Source organism: Halichoerus grypus, chromosome 2, assembly GCF_964656455.1.
Source record: "Halichoerus grypus chromosome 2, mHalGry1.hap1.1, whole genome shotgun sequence".
In the NCBI taxonomy this organism is placed as follows: Eukaryota; Metazoa; Chordata; class Mammalia; order Carnivora; family Phocidae; genus Halichoerus; species Halichoerus grypus.
This window is the reverse complement of record NC_135713.1, coordinates 118,678,400-118,695,082: the sequence shown is the minus strand read 5'-3', so window position 1 is coordinate 118,695,082 and position 16,683 is coordinate 118,678,400. Positions and strand designations below refer to the sequence as shown.

General features: G+C 43.6%; 1 protein-coding gene across 7 annotated transcripts in view; it reads left to right on the top strand.

Moving 5' to 3' along the window:
* Nucleotides 1-15,558, top strand: part of LOC118555470 (protocadherin alpha-C2) — a 124,840-nt gene extending 109,282 nt beyond the window's left edge. For 6 of the 7 annotated variants that reach the window (XM_036123639.2, XM_036123611.2, XM_036123617.2 and 3 more), the window contains exon 4: nucleotides 13,582-15,558. In XM_036123639.2, the coding sequence (XP_035979532.2) occupies nucleotides 13,582-13,892 (311 nt within the window). In that variant the 3' untranslated portion in view covers nucleotides 13,893-15,558. The remainder of the gene's footprint in view (nucleotides 1-13,581) is intronic. The other variant, XM_078067406.1, reaches the window with a different exon arrangement.
* The last annotated feature ends 1,125 nt before the right edge of the window (nucleotides 15,559-16,683 follow it).

Genomic DNA, 16,683 nt, shown 5'->3' with positions numbered 1-16,683 from the left:
GGATGTGGGGCTCAATCCCAGGACTCGGGGACCATGACCTGAGCCGAAGGCAGATGCTCAACGACTGAGCCACCCAGGCGCCCCTCCCCCAGCTTTTTTATAAATATAAAATTCAAAGTACTGTATAATAAAACAACATGTAATTATATTGTTGATATGAATATTAAACAATACAGCATCATTTGCATGAAAAGATTCATTTCCCTCAATCCCACTTCCCTTCAGTGAGGCAGCCACTGGTAACAGTTTTGTGTGTGTCCTCAAAATATTTTTTTAAGTTAACAGACTCAATTTTTTAGAGCAGTTTTAGGTTCAACAGAAAAATTGAGTGGAAAGTACAGAGAGTCCCCATCCGGCCCCATCCCCACACCCGCACAGCATTCCCCGCTATTGCTATCCTGCACCACAGTGTGCATTTGTTACATTCGACGAACCTGCGAGGACATGCACTATCACCCAGAGTCCATCGTTTACACTAGGATTCGCTCTTCCAAATATTTTTCAAAATAATTTTTCTAAACATTTTATTTATTTATTTATTTGAGAGAGAGAATGAGAGAGAGGGAGAGAGTGCGAGCATGAGGGGGGGAGGATCAGAGGGAGAAGCAGACGCCCTGCCTAGCAGGGAGCCTGATGCGGGACTTGATCATGACCTGAGCCGAAGGCAGTTGCCTAACCAACTGAGCCACCCAGGCGCCCTCAAAATAATTTTTTTTTTTAAGATTTTATTTATTTATTTGACAGAGAGAGATACAGCGAGAGAGGGAACACAAGCAGGGGGAGTGGGAGAGAGAGAAGCAGGCTTCCCGCTGAGCAGGGAGCCCGATGCGGGGCTCGATCCCAGGACCCTGGGACCATGACCTGAGCCGAAGGCAGACGCTTAACGACTGAGCCAGCCAGGCGCCCCTGAATGTTTTTTGCTTATTAAAAAAAGTAGGTTTTCAAAAAGCAAAATGAGATGTTACACATACTAGTAGTATACAGCTGTTTTTTAACAAGCACCTTTTCGAGTCAGTCCGTATAGACCCACCTCATTTTTTTTTAATAAGGACATACTGTGGGGCACCTGGGTGGCTCAGTTGGTTAAGCGACTGCCTTCCGCTCAGGTCATGATCCTGGAGTCCCGGGATCGAGTCCCGCATCGGGCTCCCTGCTCGGCAGGGAGTCTGCTTCTCCCTCTGACCCTCCCCCCTCTCATGTGCTCTCTCTCTCATTCTCTCTCTCTCAAATAAATAAATAAAAATCTTTAAAAAAAAAAAAAATAAGGACATACTGTGTTGTATGCCTATATTATTTATTTATCCAGTTTCTTATCGGTATCCATGTTTTTTAAACAAAGCAATGTACATTCTTATACATATATCTTATGCACTACAGAAGTGTGGTTACTGGGTTACTTGGCATGCTCCTATCTAGGATTGGACTGCATTTGTTTTACACTTCCCTCTGACCCTCACCCCTAGCTAGTACTGTATGTCACTATATCACTTAAGTTAATGATCCCACCAGCAAGGGACTTAGCCCTCAGGCTTGAGAATACTGGAGCAGAAATATGAGATAATTTACTTGTGAATAAAAATGGTAATAGCTTACCCATATTGAGCACGTAAGCTGTTTTGTTTACTTAAGCCAGGCACTGTTCTAAGTACTTTACATGTAATATCCCCTTTACTCTGTATAACCACCCCCAGAGATAAGTCTATTATTATACCCATTTTAATGGCTAGGAAATTGAGGTACCTAGGGTTCAGTAAGGTCCCGACGTATCTGTCTAGTTAAGTGGTGGGGACAAGATCTGAAACAGGGTTCTTTAACTTCTGAGCTAGTGCTCTTAACTGTCTCTAGAAAGTTTAATGCCATCTCTTTGCCAAAGTTTCTCTACCTTGTTTATTCCTTATTTTGCTTTTTGAAAACCTACTTTTTTTTAATAAGCAAAAAACATTCAGGGGTGCCTGGCTGGCCCAGTTGAAAGAGCATGCAACTCTTATCTCGGGGCTATGAGTTCAAGCCCCATGTTGGGTGTAGAGATTACTTAAAAATAAAATCTTAAAAAAAAAATTCGTTTATCACCTGGGGCCCAAGGGTATAGGAGCACCGGCCCCAGGGGTCCCAAACAGACCGGGTTCGTCACTCGCTGCTGACAAAATCCAAAGGCAGAGAGACGAGGGGTGGGGAAACCAGAAAGGAATTTATTTCCGGGAGGCCAACACCGGGAGGACAACAGACTAGTGTCTCAAAGACTGTCTCCAAAATGCTGCCGTCTCCAGGGGAACAAAGGTCGGTGGGTACATGTGCTGGGCAATAAAGGTCAGGTGGCTCACTGTGTTGGGGTCAATCACGCAGGGTCTAACTGGAGTCAGGGCCTTAGTTAATGCTTGAGGGGGCGGTTACAGTTCCATCACGGCCGCTTTGACCACTGGGAAAGATAAGCTGGAAGGAAGAACTTAATCAGAAAGTACGGACTGAGGTCACGGTAGAGGCAGTGGAAGTCCCCTTTCACTTAAAACAATATTGTATTTATTCATTTGCCTTTTTCTGCGCTTTAACTCTTTGAGAGCAGGGCTCAGTGTCCTAATATTATTCATATCCCTGTCCCTAGTTCCTAGCACAATGTCTTATTTATTGTCCATAATAAAGATGTTTAGTTGCATAACAGTGCCTCTAGGAGGTGGCTACTGTATCCATGTTACAGGTAAAGAAACCACAAGTTGGGGTAGTAGAAAAGAGTAGAAAGCAGAATGGTAGAGCTGCAATTTGAACCCAAGGCTTTTGATGCCTCATCCGTTGGGTGGTCCACTGCGTCCAAGCTGCCTCCTTCCCGCCAGCCTCCGAGGGCTCTGGAGAATGGCTCCCTACCCAGCAACCAGTTCTAAGTTGGAAAACTTCACAGCTAGACTTCTTTAATGATCCCTGGGAGGGGCAGAGCCAGATGGGAAGAGGGCCTCTGGAAAAGAGAGTTCCTGGAAGTACTGCATCTAAGAATAAATTGTTGGTGCAGAGGTCTGTGGGGAGTCCGGTTCCTCAGAGGAATGCTACATTGTAGTAATACCTATCCTCTATTTCGTTTTCTGCATGCCAGGCATTGTTCTGTGTGATTTACGACCATTGTGTCTTCTTAATGCGCACAGTCCCATTAGATGGATATTGTTATCTCTATTTTACATATGAAAGAATGCGGGCTGAGAGGCCAAGTGACTCGCTTAAGGTTGCACAACAAATAAGTGATAAAGCTGAGATTCCAACTCCAATCTGTGTGTGTGTCCCCCAAACCTTCATTTTAAGCCTTCTGCTACCTGCTACCTAGGTTTTAACAGCCTGCTGAGGCTGGGGGCAATTTAAGAAGAAGGCTATAAGGGGAAATTGCCCTTTGGACTGTGGGGGACTCTAGCAACCAGGAATAAGGTACAGAAAACCTTGTAGTTTGAGCCCTGCTGGGTTAGGGGGTCATGGAAAGAATTTTTTTTTTTTGTGGCTGACTATGGAGAGCTTGGAAGATTTGAAACCAGCCATTCCAGTTTTTGAATCTGGGTTCACAGCACATGATGTCTTTATACTCTTAACCTAGAAATGGTAGAGTTATTTTGGGCACAAAGCAAGAGCTGTGGCTTTAAAAATATGCCACTGTATTTATCTCTTCCGCTCCAAGATTACTGAAAATTAGCCCAGCTGTGGCCCGAGGCAACAAATAGCCACAAAATCTCCTTCCAGATCACGCAGACCCTCCCACCCCCACCCCCACCCCCAAAGGAGGCGGAACACCCGGGAGTGGCAGCCTCTGGGGAGTGGATTCAGATCAGCCTGTCTCCCATTACACTCATACTACCCCCTCCCAGCTACTCTAGGGGTCAGAATGCTAGGTCTGTGAATGAGCTCAACTCTCTCTCCTCCCTCATCGTCAAGGCTTCACAGAATTAAAATAATAATAACACATCGATTACTGAGCTGGGGAGTCCGTGCAAGAATTTTTCAGCTTTATTACCAAACCCTGTGTGATTTAGGGCAAATCACCTTGCTGTAAATTATGCTTTCAGTTTCCTTACCTATAATATGGAAACCCTTTTCTATATACATATATGTGTGTGTGTGTGTATGTGTGTATATAAGGGATATATATATATATATGAGTTTCCATATATAAATATACAGAGATATACATATATAAATATATAAAGAGATATATATTATCTCCTTTCCACATGAAAACTGAGATATTAAATGATTTGCTAAACATCACATAATTTATATGGTATAGCCATATTTAAACCTCCTATTCTGATTATAGAGCCTAATGTCTTAGAGAACAGGCAGTATATTTGTACATTGTCTTGTTCCCATGGAAAAATCTCTCCACTGTCATTTGAAGATCTAAGAAGCATGAGGAAATGGTGGAAATGCTAGCCCAGGTGGCTTGAGCTTCCTCCCCCTCTCTCTGATCCTGGATAGGATTTGGGTTGCAGACTGCGGTTCTCCTGTGATTTGTGGGCTGTAATTACTCAGATTAACATTGCCCGATTCATAAAGGCTGAGTGAGCAAGAGGAGGCGGAGCTTGTTCAAGCAGCCCACAAGCCCCACAGATGGTAGGATGGGGGTGGGGAAGGAGCCAGGGATGCTGTGCAGCCTGGTCTTTCCGCAGGTTTGATGGTGGATGGGTTTTGCCTTTTGCTCAGGCTGAGCGTGTATGATTCTACAATCTGCCAAGTTCTGCTACACACGCACACGCGCACACACACACACACACACACACACGACTGAGAGAGAAAGACGCATGAAATGGTTGCTCAAAGCCAGGAGGGTACAAACCAATTCGGAGCTGCTCGAGCTGCAGTGGCTGGCTCGGGTGTGGAGAGGAGTCAAGGAGGGGGGAGAAGCAGGGTGTCCCTACACAGAAAGCCTGGATGTTCACCTGCAAACCCAGAATCCGCAGAACCATCTGTGCTCTGGCTTTCCCCCCTGGGCAGCCAGAGGCAGCAGCAGCAGCCCGAGCCGGAGCCCGAGCAATCCCGGGGAGCTGTCTGGCTGGGAGCAATCCAGGGGAGCTGTCTGGCTGGGCCGGAAATGGCTGGAATCATTTAATAGCCTTTGCTGGCTGCACTGACCTAGCAGAGTGGGCGGGAGGCAGGCTCCAGAGTGCTGTCTGGCAAAATAGCCTGGGCTTTAATCAAAATGATGGGTTTTCTGGAAGCTCTTTATTAACTTTAGGACCAAAATCCCAAAGACGACAACAAAGGGATGAATGGGGAGGGAAGAGGAAGGCTGAAACCTGCAGAATGGGCTGCGATTTTCCTGAGCTTGTCACTCCTGCATCCGTGCCCCTCCCCCAGCCTCCACTCCTTTCTGCTGATTCTAGCTTAGAGGTTCCTGCCTGCATCTCTGTCTCCCGAATGATGGCAAAACAAATAGAATCAAAGTAATTGCTACATTTGTATAATGCTTCGGGGTTTTCCAAGGGTCTTCATATACAGCTCAGGATGGGGTGGAGTGAGGCTGCCTAGATTCCATCCGGTCCTAGGCGCTGCCAGTTCGTAACCTCAAGACCATTGGTCCTCCGTTTCTTCATTTATAAAAAAAGATATATCTATAAAACAGACACGGATATTGGCAATATTTACTTCCTATGGTTCTTGTGAGGAGCAAAAATTTTATTGCATGCAGATCTGCTTAGCCCAGTGCCACACACATAGGAAGATCCCAGTAAATGTAAAATACAACCATAATCCTGTGGTGTGAGAGGAAGGTGATCATCTCCATTTTATGGATGAGGAAACCGTAGTTCAGAAATATTCATGTAAACTGCCCAGGACTTAGTACTATTAAGTGAGAGAGTCAGGGCAAGCTCTTAAGTTCAGAAGAGCAAAGCAAGATGAACGGAGGAAAAGAGAATTCAGTTACTCTTCCGCATCCTCCAGCCTGTGCCCCTCCAAGAGCTTTTCTGAAAACACTATCCTTGGTCAAAATAACTTGGTGTTGTTCTTTCAGGGAGGATCAGTGTAAATCAGAAAAACGCTGTGCTGGTCTTAGTTGATTGTCCAGAGCAGTTCAGAATAGGGGTTGGGAGTGAGTTTACAAGTCTGGCGTTTGCTTCACCATTTTCAGGACCTTCCCCAGCATCTACATTGGCTAAGACTCCAGCCCACTCATTCCCAGTCCCTGAGGCCAAACTCTGGCCAGAGTTCCTTTAGCAGAAAAGAGGAAAGTGGGGGAATGTTGCCAGAAATACCCTGGGCAGTGCCTAAGGGGGGAGGTGTCTGAAGTGGCTTATAGGATTAAGTGTAGTGGCCAGTTACCTCCAGAGGGCAGTTTTTTAAGTTGCAGATCTATACACATTTTTAAAAATATGTATGTTGTTCTGATTTTTAAATGTATTCCTACCTATGGTGGAGAAATCAGCCAATACCAAAAAAAAAAAAAAAAAAAAAAAAGCAGAGCCATTTACTGTAATTATGATTATATGCTATTAACGCTTTTAAATCCCACTGGGTTGTAATCTGAATGTCAGGAAAGGGCTCTGCCTAAGAATCCAGCCCTCCGCCTGCTTGATGTGTACCCGAAGTCCTCTTCCTGGGCTCTAACAGAGTCTTGACTACCTGTCTTGTCCTTGCCAGTGAGCTAAATCCCCTGGGACCAGAGAAGAGGGACTTGTGGGAAGTCACAGGAGGGGGAAGAGAAGCAGCACCAAATGAGGAAACATTCCCTTAATGGACTATTTGCTGGTACTAGTCCTGGTGTCTTTTCCTTTCTCATCTTCTTGAAAGGGGAGTCTCTCCTTGCTTCAGCCCCCAAAGTCCCAGCATTTTATAGGCAAAGCCGGCCAAGGGTCTCTAGTACTGGAGATTAGGAGGTCAGTAAATGTTGTTTGTCAGATCCTGAAGCTATTATTTCACCTGAATGAGCCCCCAGAGATGTTTGCTTACACATCAACCAGAATAGGTGAGTCACAATGGTCTGTGAGAGACTCGACAAATCAGATTTCGTTCTGCTCTGCAGAAACTGGATAAGAGGGAGATGCACCGGAATGGATCTCTCTGATTGCTTCTTGAAGTTTAAGGCTGAGTCAGACCAACCAAGACTCCCAGCAAAGGCCGAGAAGCTCAATGACGTGTAAAAGCAGCTCATTAACTCTTAGCAGTCCTGCTGTGAGGGGCTCAGTCGGCCAACAGGCAGGGCCATTAATGTCCTTTAATTCTGCAGGATAAAGATATCTCTGAGCTCGGCATCTCCAGATGACAGTCCTGAGGCCTCATGCAGAGTCCTGGCTGTGGTTGGAAAGAATTTCCATCCTGGGCTATGTGAGAGCAACTCAAGGACTGTGGAGTGGTACTGAAACCCAGTTCTCCTAGATGCCAAATCCCAGGCTTTTGCATACCAGTCTTGCTTTTGTTTCCATTCTCTCAGGGACAGGGCCTGCATTTTAAAGGTAAACAGGTAGGTTCTGGCTGAACTCAAGTGCTGATTTATCTTAGATGGCTCAAAGAAATTAGTCTTAGTCCCGGAGAAAAAGCATCTATGGCCCTATGTCCAAAGAGCTATAGATGAAGCTCCACCAGGGGAAGCATGGTGTAGGGAAGGGGATTTGGGAGAGAGAAAAAAGGTTCTTGCTTTGTTTCCCTCCTGCTTGCTGGTGCTTGGACTAAATCTGCAATATTCTTAACCTGCCTTCCTGGTCCCAAGGGCTGTGCCATATATAGGTGCCCATATGTGATTCAGCTTCTTGGGCTGTCGCATCGAGCGGGCGCTCAGGCTTAGCACTTTCCACACGTGACTTCGCTGTCTTTAAGGGCAGCAGAAGTGCAATAAGCAGAGAGCTGCTGATCTGCCAGGGTGGCTACCACTTCCCATACCAGTCTTTTCATTCATCCACCTAGCAAGTATTTATTAAACACCTGTTAGGGGCCAGGAATTGTGCTAGATGTTGGCTGTGTCGTGGTGAATGAAACAGATATGTTTTCTGCCTCTGTGGATGTTACAGTGTCAGATGGAGGCGAAGGGGTCGCTGCTTGGCTAGGAGGGTCAGAAAAGGCCTCTGCCGCGGAGTTACAGTTAAGCACAGACTTGAAGAATGAGGAGTCACGCTAAGAATGGAGGGGAGATCATTCTAGACAAAAGGAAACTGTACAGAACTTGAGGCAAAAACAATCCCAAGGGGTGTTTGAGGAACTGAAAGAAGGCCTGTGTGGTAAGAGGGAGACTTGTAGATGAGATTGGAGAATAAAAAATATCAGATTATTGCAGGCCTTTATACACCATGTTAAGGAGTTTGCCTTTTTTTGTTGTTGTTAAGGCAGTAGAAAGCTTCTGAATAATTTTAAGCAAGGGAGTGATGTAATCTGGTTTCTATTTTTGAAGGATTTTACTGTATGTATGTTATACTTCAGTTTTTTAAAAAGGAGGAAAGACTTAAGGAATGAAGAGAACTCTGGCTCCTGGGTGGAGGGCTGGAGGGAAGACTGAACGAGGGGCTCTTGCTGTAATTCACATTCGGGATAATGGTGTTCTCAAGAAAAAGATAGTGACAGTTCAAACGGGGAGAAGAGGACAAAGTCAAGGTGTATTTAGGAGGCAGGAACGACAGGTATCGATGGATGATATATGGAGAATGGCTCTGAAGTTGCTGGCTGGAGCATTAAGGTGAGTGGAGTACCAGTTATTGAGACTGGAGAGATGTAGAAAGGACTAGATGAGAGGAATCAGGAGTTCCTTCCGCTTGAGATGCTCCATGAGGCTTTCCAGAGGAGATATGGGATAGGCATTTGGAGACATGAGACTGGAGCACAGAGGGATAAGAGGGGCTCTAGATAGAAATCTGTGTCTCATCAGCATATTTGGACAGTGTGGATGCCCATGGACATGGCTGAGATCCCGACAGGAGTGAAGAGAATGAAGAGAAGAAGGTCTAGGGCCAACAGAGAAAGGTCAGGACAGGGAACTCGTAAAACCCAGTGTCTCCAGAAGGGACTGACAAATGCCACTGAGGGGTTCATGACAGCACAGACTAAATTGTGACCACTGGCTTTGACAATAACGTGATTAGTGGGCTTGACATGAGCACTGTTATAAAAGTAGTGCTTACGGATGCCAGATTAGAAGAGGCAGGGAAGTGCTAGGTCAGGAGATGGAAAGAGCAGATGTAGAGAATCCCAAACTGCAATCAAACACTAACGGTTTCTCTGGCAGAACTTTTCACGATTCCACCGAAGGAGCAGTGTCAGATACGAGAACGCTACTATGATGTCAAAGGGTTTCAATGTCATGGCCACTGGGATTACTTTGCCCAGACAGACCATTACTCTTCCTCTCTAGCTCTGACCTCTACTCTTCTAGAAGTCAGTGTGTCTTCCAGCTGGACTCTTGGGAAAGTCTTGCATCAAAAACCCCTGTGGATGCATAATAATTTCCCCCAGTCTCACTCCAAATTTCATCTCTCCTCTGGAATCTCCTTTGACCTTCTCAAGTATAATTAATAATTTTCTCTGGAATCCCAAAAACATTTCACATGTACGTTGGTCATTGCATTTATCCAATTGCCTTATAATCACTTGAATGTCTGTCCCAACTAGACGCTGAGCACACTGAGGGAGGAGAGTGGGTTTGGAAAGTAAGGTTGACTCCCAGTGCTTTGCCCAAATAGACCCATATTTACAACAGGATCTTCTCCTGTGCTGGGCCTTCAGGGTTACGGTGATACAGTTAGGATCAAATAATTTATTTATTTGTAAGATTCAACTAATTTATCCTTTGTTTTGGACAGAGTAGGTGTCAAAATACATGTGTAGCCAAAATGTTCTCTAATTCACATGCTAAGAATTAGCATATTCTTCTCCTTCTTTTCACATCTGAAACTGCATCATGTACCTCTTGTGTAGGTTTTTCCCCATCACCTGAAGACAATTAAAGCACTTTGAGTATAATTACAGACAAATGTTCTGCAATCCCTTGACAGTTCTTAGTTTGGGGGGCATCGTCTACTTATTCAGCTGCCTCTTCTGTTACCAGCATTATCGAAACCTCCATTTTGAAAATTATGACAGCAAACTTGAGACCCCAGAGGCCCTGAGAAGTGGCTGGAGAAACAGTAGTATGGTACCTGACTTCAAATGAGATTCAGGTATTTCAGTGGTGTTTACAAGAACAAATGCCCAGGGCGTCTTTCAGTGTAGAAAGGCTAAAAAAAGTTAACAACACTAATTGCTCCAGGGAATGCCCTGTTTACAACAGCTCTTAGAACCTCAGGTCTTGTGGTTTTTTGTTTCTTTTTTTGAAAGAGATTCTCTTTAATAATTTTTTTTTTTTTTACTGAAGTATAGACATACAACATTATATTAGTTTCAGGTATACAGTATAATGATTTGATATTTGTATACATTGTAAAATGATCACATTAAGTCGAGTTGACATGTCACTATACAGTTACAAAAGAATTTTTTGGGTGTGATGAGAACTTGAAGATCTACTCTCTTAGTCGCTTTCAAATATGCAATACAGTATTATTAACTATCATCACCATGACTTACTAATTTATAACTGGAAGTCTGTACTTTTTGACCTCCTTTACCCATTTTGCCCACACCTGTCGCCTTCCTGCCTCTGGCCTCCACCAGTCTGTCCTCTGTATCAGTGAGCTTGGCTTTTTGGTTTGGGTTTTGTTACTGTGGTTGTTTTTTAGATTCCACATATAAGTGAGATCATACAGTATTTGTCTTTTTCTTTCTGACTTATTTCGCTTAGAATAATGCCCTGAGAGTTCATCCATGTTATTGCAAATGGCAAGATTCCATTCTTTTTACGGCCAAATAATATTCCATTATATAGACTGTCAAACCTAAAAATAAAAGAGCCAGTTATTTTACCAGCAAAATGAGTTTATTAGGGAATAGCAGAGGAATTGCAGTTTGGGACAAGCAAGTTATGACAAACCACAGGCAAGTCCAAAGAGACAAAGGAAAGGTCACCTCTTATTAGGTTTTAGGAGGAAATTGGGGAGGGTCGTTTTGAACAAAAGTTCTTTGGGGGGGCGCATGGGTGGCTCAGTCGGTTAAGTGTATGACTCTTGATTTCCGCTCAGGTCATGATCTCAGGGTCGTGGGATTGAGCCCAGCATCCAGTTCCACGCTCTGTGGGGAGTCTGCTTGAGATTCTCTCACTTCCTTTCCCTCTGCCTCTCCCCCTCTAAAAAAAGTTCTTTGGAAAAGAACAAGAGTCTGAGATTGTGTTGGTTTCTCTTTGGCTTCAGGTGGTGGTTAGTGTGTTGTTGCTAGGACAGGGAGAGATTGTCCTTTTTTTAAAAAAAAAAAAAAGCAGGAGATAAAATTCCTATGTGAAAAGTATCTCTCTTTGTCAAGTTAAGAATTACCTTCCTTCTTCCTGCTGGTAGTGCAGGCTGCTAGGAGTGGTATATGCGAGAGTGTTCCCCGCTTAGGGCTTCCTGACTCCTTTTTTTTAACGTAAGCTCTACCTGCAACCTGGGGCTTGAACTCACCACCCGGAGATGGAGAGTCTCATGCTCCAGGGACTGAGCCAGCCAGATGCCCTTCCTGACACCATTTTAAATGAGATTTTCTTTACTCATTTTTACAATATTTACATTTTCTTTATCCATTCATCCATCTATGGACACCTTGGTTGTTTCCATATCTTGGCTATGTAAATAACACTGCAGTGAACATAGGGATGCACCTATCTTTTCTTTTTTTTAAAAAAGGTTTTATTTATTTATTTGACAGAGAGAGAGACAGCAAGAGAGGGAACACAAGCAGGGAGAGTGGGAGAGAGAGAAGCAGGCTTCCCGCGGAGCAGGGAGCCTGATGGGGGCTCGATCCCAGGACCCTGGGATCATGACCTGAGCCGAAGGCAGACGCTTAACAACTGAGCCACCAAGGTGCCCAGGGTGCACCTATCTTTTCAAGCTAGTGTTTTAATTTTATTTTTTTATGATTTATTTATTTGAGAGAGAGAGAACTGGGGGAGGAGCAGAGGGAGAGAGAGTCTTAAGCACAATCCGTGCTGATTGCAGAGCCCAACATGAGGCTCAGTCTCAACCGCCCTGAGATCATGATCTAAGCCAAAACCAAGAGTCGGAGGCTGAACCGGCTGTAAACACCCAGGTGCCCCAAGCTAGTGTTTTCTTTGGATCAATACCCAGAAGTACAGTTACTGGATTTATGGTATTTCTATTTTTAAATTTTTGAGGAGCCCCCATACTGTTTTCCATAGTGGCTACACCAGTTTGTGTTCCCACCAGCAGTGCACAAGGGTTCCCTTTCTCCATGTCCTCACCAACACTTGTCTTTTTGATGACTGTCTTTTTGATGACTGCCATACCGACAAGTGGAAAATGACCATTCCATGTACCTGTTGGCCAAGTGTATGTCTTCTTTGGAAAAAAGTCTATTCAAATCTTCTGCCTATTTTTTAATCAGATTGTAGGCATTTTTGCTGTTGAGTTGTAAGAGTTCTTCATATATTTTGGATATTAACTACTTAACAGATACACAATTTATAAATATTTTCTCCCCTAAAGTAGGTTGCCTTTTCATTTTGTTGATGGTTTAATTTGTTGGACAGCAGCTTTTTAGATGTAGTATAGCTTCTTTTTGCTTTTTTCGCTTTTGCTTTTAGTGTCAGATTAAAAAAGACTCATGTCATGGAGCTTATTGCCTATGTTTTCTTTTAGGAATTTTATGCTTTCAGGTCTTACGTTCGAGTCTTTAATCCGTTTTGAGTTTATTTGCGTGTGTGGTATAAGACAGGGGTCCAGTTTCATTCTTTTGCGTGTAGCTGTCCGGTTTTCCCAACACCACTTACTGAAGAAACTGCCCTCTCCCCAGTGTATATTCTTGCCTCCTTTGTTGTAAATTAATTGACCATATATGTGTTGGTTTACTTCTGGGTTCTCTATTCTGTTCCATTGATCTAAGTGTCTTTTTTTATGCCAATACTATACTGTTTGATGACTATAGCTTTGTAATATAGCTTGAAATCAGGAAGCATGCCTCCAGGCTTGTTCTTTTTTCTCGTGATTGCTTTGGCTAGTTAGGGTCCTTTGTGGTTCTATACAAATTTTGAGATGTTTGTTCTATTTCTGTGAAAAATGCCATTGGAATTTTGATAAGGATTACATTGACTCTATAACCATATTAATTCTTCCAGTCCATGAGCACAGAGTATCTTCCCATTTATTTGTGTCATTTCTTCAATTTCTTCCATAAATATTTTCAAGTTCATAGTACAGGTCTTTCACCTCCTTGGTTAAATTGATTCCTACTTCTTTCATTGCCTATTCTGCTTTGATCTAGCACATTTCCCATCTTATTCTCAGGCAAAATAATCACAACTGTATTCTTTAGGAAATTCTTCACAAGGAACCAAAAGTATGTCACTAGAAAATTAGATTTCCAGACCCTCTGGTGAGAAAATCTGCCCTCCTGATTGTTTCCAAACTCTGACCTTGCCCTCAGGCTTGAAGAAAGAACCCCTGCTTTCTTGGGGGGCCAGGCTCGCCTGTGCAGCTTCCCGTCTCCCACCCACTCGCATGGCCTGGAAGGCGTGTGTTGACTCTTGCTGACTTGTGATGTTCTGTCTTTCAGAACCGGAGGCCGGAGAGGTGTCCCCTCCAGTCGGTGCTGGTGTCAACAGCAACAGTTGGACCTTTAAATACGGACCAGGCAACCCCAAACAATCTGGTCCCGGTGAGTTGCCAGACAAATTCATTATCCCAGGATCTCCTGCAATCATCTCCATCCGGCAGGAGCCTACTAACAGCCAAATTGACAAAAGTGACTTCATAACCTTCGGCAAAAAGGAGGAGACCAAGAAAAAGAAGAAAAAGAAGAAGGGTAACAAGACCCAGGAAAAAAAAGAGAAAGGGAACAGCACGACTGACAACAGTGACCAGTGAGGTCACCTCATGGAAACAAGCCACTTAGCCAGTTTTTGTAATAATGGCAAATCTCTCCCATGTAGCAACTCCCCACTCCCTTCTCCTATCTCCATGAGCCCTCTCCTATAGACCTCAGAAATCTGCAGAAAGTGCCCTGTGTCTGTGTAGATCACATTGAACAGGTTTTGTCTTAAAAGCTTTACTAAGTCTGGTGTTAACTCTTTCTCTCCATTCTGGCTTGTTTTCAGAACCTAAAAAGCAGACCCAAGTTTCCTTTCTCCTCCGCCGAAAAGGAGAGGCTTCCCAGTCCCGCCAGTGAGAGGTTGGACTCTCTGCCCTGTGTTCCGGGGATGCTGTCTTGATGACACTTGCAGGGCAGGCTCACAGGCTTTGAGATTGAGCAGCTTGGGTGTCGGTGGCCACAGGCTTTGTGTGGTCACGGGCGGTGCGTGAGCGCCAGACATCGGCTGGGAGGGGCCAGATGAGACTTAGTTGGCACGAGGAGGGCTGCTGGGAAGAAAGGCAAAGGAACAGCGGGGGTTGCCAATCCAGGGGGGAACGCGAAACGAAAAGGGACCAGACTGTCTAAATCTTACAACTCAAGAGGCAGTGGCCGCCCCCCCACAGACAAAACTACCCCCACTGACGAGGCTCTAGGAGGCCTCGAATCTGTCCGCTGTGGTGTCATGATCCCCAAAACCCGCATTACACCGGCAAGCCAACAGTTCAATGATGAATGGGGCCGACCAGGGTGACCGAAGCAGATCTGAGGTGTTTGCTGTGGATGTCCTTGTGCTCACTTTACTACAAATTCTTTTGCACACAATGGTTATGAAAAGGCCAGATCCTTTTCCAACACATATGCAAAAGCAAACGTGAAAGAAAACCCCAACACCTCACTTTATGCTGTTTGTTGTTTGATAGATTTATTTAAAAAAGAGAAAAATCTATAACTATAAATCTTTAAAGAGAAATATGATGACTACAGTTCCCCTCAACTCTCCTCAAAAGAGAATCCAGTCTACAGCCATTTAAATGACCACTGCTGCTACAGAAGTGCTTTAAGAGAATTGCCTGAAACATCTGTATTATACTGGCCACCTGCCAATCACAGCTTTACTCTTTCAGGTCACTCTGGGGCTGCCTCTTGCATGTATTAATTACTAAATAAAAGGATCTCTCTCTCTCTCTCTCTCTCTCTCTTTTCTAAGAAACAATTCTGTGCACTTTGAATACACAACCTTCTCTAGCCAACTATATCAATACCCCAAAATTGAAGAAAAATCATTGTTTTCTCATACACACAGTGAGCCGACTTTTTAACCCTCGAATTCTGTGGTTTGTCTTGGTGTGCTAGCCCACACCTTTTCTTTGGCTTAGTTTGCCTTTTTTAGAACACTCTGAATTGCTAATCTTGCTAACACCTATGATGTTACCTGAAATCAATCTCCCATATGTATGCTGTATGCTATTATAAGACTCCTGAAATATACTTACTCTGTGCTTGTGTATGTGAATGTTAATGCAACTATTACCTAGAGTGAACTTTAAGCTTTATTGTTGAATGTAATTCCATTATATTTCCTTTTGTACACCTGTGAAAAAGTGGAGTAGTGTTTTTTTAACCATTGTTTAATCAGCTTTTGTGTATGAAAGACACAGTAAAATTTCTTTCTTAAATCAAGACACTGGTGATTCAAGGAATTTTATTTATGGTCAGCCAAGAGCTGTCTCTTGCCAAGACTCCTGCTGGCAAGGGAATGGATAAAGCTGTTTTTTTCTAGTAACGATTCTGGAATGAATACCGTAGTTATTCCCTAAGGGTATGCAAGCACAAAATTTACCAATCTGACCTCGCTGAAGTCGCAGAATGCTTTGAAATTCTGACATCTGGAAGATCAGCTCATATAGAAGAATAAAATTTACTGTCACCTTAGATAAGAAATTTTAGTTTTGTTAAAATGTACAATTTAGAAGTTTAATTATCTTTTCCAAGTTATCATAAAAGAAGTAGGAGTCTGTTATTAAAACAAAAACATTAAATCTCCAAAAAAAGCCTGTTTTGTCTACTTTTAGCTTCATTCTCCCATATTTTGAAGGGTGTGTAACTTCAGCTCTGCAGGATTGCATGGGGTAAAACTTGTTGCCAACACATGTGAACCATTGCTACATTGTAGGTTGTGATCATTTTGCCCCATTGAACCCATGTATCTGACCTTACGTGCCTTTTGAATACTAGGAGAATCGGGCTAATTTATTAATGATGATAATTATAATGTATCTGTACAGCACTTTTTACATTTGCAAAGTGCTTTCCAGTCCATGTTAGTTACTAGTTATTACAGCTGTAAGGATAAAACACGTCATGTGGATTCATTTTTAATTGGTGCTATTGGTATTTATTCTGTTATTGCTAATAAATGGAAAATGGTGGTATGAAAGAGATGGTGGTCATTTCTAAGTATAAGAGTAGGAGAAAAATAGAACGCTGATTATCATTAGCTGTTGTCACTGAAGGAAGTCTGCAGTATGAGACTTCCACGGTATCACTCTCTGGCTACCTCCCGGGCTTTTGTGTTCAGCACTAAAGACCAAACACCCAGTGGAATCAAGACTCAGGCTCCACCATGTGACCAGAATGGGCAACCAGGAAGCTTCTGGGTCACTTCCCAACACCCGGTTTCAGCCTTCTCTATTAAGAATTGCAACAAACCAATTTTTATCACTAGAGCCCTCCGCTCATCTTAATTCATTACTTGCTTAGCCTTCTGTCCTCTCTACAATTGGGCAGTCAAATAATGCCCGCAGG